Source organism: Camelina sativa, chromosome 7, assembly GCF_000633955.1.
Source record: "Camelina sativa cultivar DH55 chromosome 7, Cs, whole genome shotgun sequence".
Classification (NCBI taxonomy): Eukaryota; Viridiplantae; Streptophyta; class Magnoliopsida; order Brassicales; family Brassicaceae; genus Camelina; species Camelina sativa.
The window spans coordinates 9,972,961-9,977,893 of record NC_025691.1 but is presented as its reverse complement, the minus strand read 5'-3'; the positions used below and the strand labels follow the sequence as shown (position 1 = coordinate 9,977,893).

Sequence of the window (4,933 nt, the reverse complement as noted above, 5' to 3'; positions counted from 1 at the left end):
TCTCTACATCCGAAAATCCGAAAACCTGAACATCCGAACACGAATCCGATCAGTTTCCCGAATGCCCAGAACTACACCTCTCTTTCATACAGTCTCTAAAAATATAGGCCCCAGCACTCCTGACTCTCTCCATGAAAAGGTCTGGAATCCAGAGATCTCTAGCCATGTGCTCCTCCACCTGCATTGTAAAAGTTATAAACTACACATCTGTATCTTGGTATGATTGTACTACACTACTACTGTACCTTTTCGTGGTTCTTCTGGAGCTTTGTAAACTCAAAGATGTCAGCATGCCATGGCTCCATGTATACAACTAAGGGTCCTTCACAATATATACATGAGAGAGATCATCATATACAAGACAAATGTTATCGCCAAATTAGCAAAGCTAAGATTTACCATTCCTCTTACCTCCTCCTCAAATGCCTTTTTTTTTGCCCATAGGCACGGGCGCACGGCTCTGAGTATTGGAACAATGCCAACTGAAACACTAATACTGCCTACAGATTTGCTTACAACAGCACACTTTTGGAGTGCGTGGCCTCGATGCTATCATCTTTCATGCAGTTAAGAAAGCTGCGACTTAACTACCAATTCAATTATTTTGGGAAAACGAGCTATTTCCCCCCCAAGAACTATCATATCTTGTTGTATGGAGCCCGAACTATGGACACGAGCTATATATCCCTGTCAACTATGCTTGACACCTATTTCTCCCCAAATCGAAAGTTCTACACTTATATCACCCGAATTAAAATTGTGTTGGTTTAGCTTTTGAACCCAATACCAAACCATATAAACCGAAAATTGAACCATTAAAGACCCGATTCCTTACCCTGTTAAGACCCATGAACCCACAAATCCCCAATTTTCAAAAATCACGAACCCTACAATCGATTTGGCATTGTTCTTCTTCTTTCTTCTTTTCTGGGTTCCATTACCGAATTCGAGATTCAGAATGAGCAATTCGACCGAATCATCCAGTTCTCGTGCGAGAGGAAGAGTGTTCGGTGTGCCAAAGAGATGTTGGTGCGGGGAAGCTGTTGTAGCTTTGATCTCGAAATCTGATCTGAATCCTTACCGGAGATACTACCGTTGTAGTTTTGCTGCAACAAATAAGGTAAAATTTATGCTTTTATCCTCTTGTCTCATGATTTTGGGTGGTTCTAATAATTGGGTAATGGTAGCTTCGGAACGATGAACATGTGTTCAAGTGGGTCGATGAAGCTTTGCTGAATGAGGTAGATGCATTGGCTATGAAGAATGCTGGACTTGAGCAACAATTGAAAGAGCTTAGGACAGAGAGGTTGGAGTTTGATACTCTGGTTTATGAGAAGATGGAGAAGGAGGTCTTGGAGAAGGTTGAAGATGGTTTAGGTGAAGCCAAATCATGGAATAAGAAGATGATGAGTGTTGTATTGTTAGTCTGTATGGTCATGATTGTACTAAGCAAAGTAGTTGGTTGAACAAATGGTGTATGGTCATGTTTGTTTGTTTGTCAATGATTTAAGACAATGAAACCTTTTGTGTCAAAGATGAAGCTACATTTGTTGTGTTATAAACGATCATCAAAAGAGCAGAAATTAATTGTCATAAACGATCATCATTTGAAACGAAATAGATCATACAAAAGAGTTAGGAAAGGCAAGAGTATATGTGGTCGAAAATACAACATGAGCAACCACAAAATTCACCATTGGAGACAAAAGACACTAAGCGACCTAGGGGAAGAAAAGAGTTCATGTGGTCGAAAATATGTATCTAGGCAACCACAAAATTAGCACCCTAGTAATAAGTAGGTTCTTGATCAAGCTTGAGTGAGTGATCCTTGACTTGGTTCAGGTTGAGTAGGCTGTCGAGAAGGCTGAAAAAACATGGCATTAGAGTTAGTAACCAAAAGAAAAGTTAGAAACTGAAAACAACAAAGCAATATATCATACCTGAGCAAATTCAGACTTATGGAATCTAGAGTTATGGTTAGCTTCCCCACAAATGCCACAATGCATTATTCTTTTTTTCTGTTTTGGTTGCTTCTTAGTAGGTGACTCATTGACACCCTTCTTCCTTTTCTTGTCAGCCTTGGTCTGTTTTTCCTCAGGTGGTTCTGCATACACCTTATTCCCATTTGTACAAGGCCAAAACTTTGCACTTCTTTGTGGAGTTAGGCCTTCTTCATAGTTTCTCCTCCATATAGCTGTTCGGAACCACTGGCAGACGTAGTTCTCAGCCGTTAGCTTCTTATCAATGATGAGACCATATGCATGCTCACATGGGATGCCACATATTTGCCACTTCTGACACGTACAAGTCATCTTCTTTAGACAAACACGGTGAGTGTCTCCACTGACTTTGACTTCGAAGGTCCCATTTGTGCTTGTTGATACCTTAGCCGTAGATGCTGCTTTGTGCTCAGCCGCAAGAAACTTAACAACATATGGAGTACAGATCCCTGCAAACATTTGCGAAAAACATGAGAATCTATAAACACAACAAATAATACATAAGGATAAGATGAATTTTACCTGTGTGAGAATTAGATATGGCAGACCTCTTTGCAATTCGCACCATGGCCAGTCGTCTTATTGTCTCTAACATGGCAACAAAAGGCTTCTCTCTTGCCTTGTTGATGGAGCTGTTAAAAGACTCTGTCGAGTTATTGTCGACATCTTCGCAGTAATTACCAACCTTGTGGAATGCCCTACACCAACTCTTTGGATTTGTCCTCATTACATCACTGTACACGCGAGAATCGTAAGCAAAGATCCTCTCCAAATGCTGCCTATACTCTGACTCATTGTAAGACCATGCCAAATTCCAAAGCAGTGGCTTCAGTCGGGTTTTATTTCCATGAGCCTTTTTCAAGTTACCGTAGATGTGTTGAACACACATCTGATGCTCTATCTTTGGTAACTCCACAGAAGCAGCCTTGATCAATCCCTGAGACGTAAAAGCATAAGTCAAGTTAAATAAGAGAAGACAAAATAAAAGCATAAGGGAAGTTAAATAAAAAGAATAAACTTGCCTTTTGCCTATCGGACATCAGGATGAATCCATCACCATTGTTTAACACAAAGTCTTCTTTCAACAACTTAGCAAACCATAACCAATTTTCATAGTTCTCAACCTTGACAACTCCCCATGCTATTGGATATATACCATTGTTTGCATCTCTGCCTAAAGCTACCAATAGCTGACCCTTAATCTTATTCTTCAAAAAGCAACCATCAATTCCTATGATCGGCCTACAAGTCGCCATCCATGTTCTTCTTATGTTGTCAAAACAAACATAGAACCTGTTGAACATGTCTTTACCATCATCATCCGTAATACATTCGACCTCAACATGTGAATTCGGGTTTGCTTCCATAATCTCAGCTGCATAATCTCTTAATCTATGGAACTGCTCATCATACTCCCTCTCAATCCACTTTAAAGCTGTCTTCCTAGCAGCTTGACACTGAGGCCTAGTGATACTGATCTTCCAATCTGCCTTTACAATTTCTTCAATCTTCCTTGGCATGAAGAACTCAGGATCATCCCTAATCTTATCAACAAACAACCTAGCTATATGCGGCACTGTTAACATCTCACACTCTCCATTTGGAATACAGCTATGCTTATCGATGAACCTATTGATCCTCCACATCTTATCATTTGACAGAATTGACGCATAAACCTTCCACTCACATTTAGATCCATCCTCATCATTAACACCAACACATTTAAACCCTATTTTCGCTTTATCATACCTGTACTGCTTCAGATTTCTCCCAGTTTTGAGAACATAATCGAGAACCGCCTCCTTGAAAGCCACCCCATTGAAAAACGCCTGCTTGTAGAACAACTCCCCATTACCACGCCTCATATTCGTACGAGCTCTTACCGGACCATCGTCACCGTCGTCTTCACTCTCTGGGTACACATCGTGGCGGATTGGAGGTTCATCGACAAACTCCTCAATCATCTGCTCGATGTGAAATTGGTCTCTATCTTCACCTTCTTCGTCGTAATCAGGCGTTGGGCCGCCAGGATCTCTCTCGATTAATGCCATCAAATCGATTGAACTCGGATTCACTCTTTTTAGGGTATTTCACTTTTTGGGGATTTCTCAATTTAGGGTTCTCTCGATGATTTTGGGTTTCAAACAATGTTTAGTCGGGTCAAAACCACTAAAAATCGAAAACAATCGGGTCAAATTATGGTTAATTGGTTATCTCGATAAATTTGGGTCAAAATAGGTTTAATCGGGTCTAAATTGGTTTAGGCTTTTCGTTAGACGGTTAAACAAATAGTAAACTATGACAAACCCAAGATTAGGTGTAATTACATCTCAAACTTTCAATTCGGGGTGATATAAGTGTAGAACTTTCGATTTGGGGAGANTTTCAATCTTCCATGGCATGAAGAACTCAGGATCATCCCTAATCTTATCAACAAACAACCTAGCTATATGCGGCACTGTTAACATCTCACACTCTCCATTTGGAATACAGCTATGCTTATCGATGAACCTATTGATCCTCCACATCTTATCATTTGACAGAATTGACGCATAAACCTTCCACTCACATTTAGATCCATCCTCATCATTAACACCAACACATTTAAACCCTATTTTCGCTTTATCATACCTGTACTGCTTCAGATTTCTCCCAGTTTTGAGAACATAATCGAGAACCGCCTCCTTGAAAGCCACCCCATTGAAAAACGCCTGCTTGTAGAACAACTCCCCATTACCACGCCTCATATTCGTACGAGCTCTTACCGGACCATCGTCACCGTCGTCTTCACTCTCTGGGTACACATCGTGGCGGATTGGAGGTTCATCGACAAACTCCTCAATCATCTGCTCGATGTGAAATTGGTCTCTATCTTCACCTTCTTCGTCGTAATCAGGCGTTGGGCCGCCAGGATCTCTCTCGATTAATGCCAT

General features: G+C 40.8%; 2 protein-coding genes across 2 annotated transcripts; one reads left to right on the top strand and one right to left on the bottom strand.

Annotated features, from left to right (window-relative positions):
• LOC104704491 (uncharacterized protein At4g04775-like) lies at positions 959 to 1,466 on the top strand. Its single transcript, XM_010420568.1, has 2 exons — positions 959 to 1,120; positions 1,188 to 1,466. The coding sequence occupies exons 1-2, from the start codon at positions 959 to 961 to the stop codon at positions 1,464 to 1,466; spliced, it is 441 nt and encodes a 146-aa protein (XP_010418870.1).
• LOC104704490 lies at positions 1,584 to 4,933 on the bottom strand. The gene is made up of 5 exons (XM_010420567.1): positions 4,414 to 4,933; positions 3,023 to 3,531; positions 2,523 to 2,937; positions 1,941 to 2,449; positions 1,584 to 1,864 (listed from the first exon to the last, which is right to left on the bottom strand). Exons 1-5 carry the CDS (start codon positions 4,931 to 4,933, stop codon positions 1,808 to 1,810), a joined length of 2,010 nt encoding a protein of 669 aa, XP_010418869.1. The 3' UTR covers positions 1,584 to 1,807.

What these genes read in the sequence shown, in the direction of transcription:
- LOC104704491 (XM_010420568.1), top strand. Translation starts at nt 959, where the DNA reads ATGAGCAATTCGACCGAATCATCCAGTTCTCGTGCGAGAGGAAGAGTG. An exon ending in GTTTTGCTGCAACAAATAAG is followed by an intron (nt 1,121 to 1,187) that starts GTAAAATTTATG and finishes GGGTAATGGTAG; the next exon opens with CTTCGGAACGATGAACATGT.
- LOC104704490 (XM_010420567.1), bottom strand. Translation starts at nt 4,933, where the DNA reads ATGGCATTAATCGAGAGAGATCCTGGCGGCCCAACGCCTGATTACGAC. An exon ending in TGATGTCCGATAGGCAAAAG is followed by an intron (nt 2,938 to 3,022) that starts GCAAGTTTATTC and finishes TTTACGTCTCAG; the next exon opens with GGATTGATCAAGGCTGCTTC. An exon ending in ATAAGTCTGAATTTGCTCAG is followed by an intron (nt 1,865 to 1,940) that starts GTATGATATATT and finishes ATGTTTTTTCAG; the next exon opens with CCTTCTCGACAGCCTACTCA.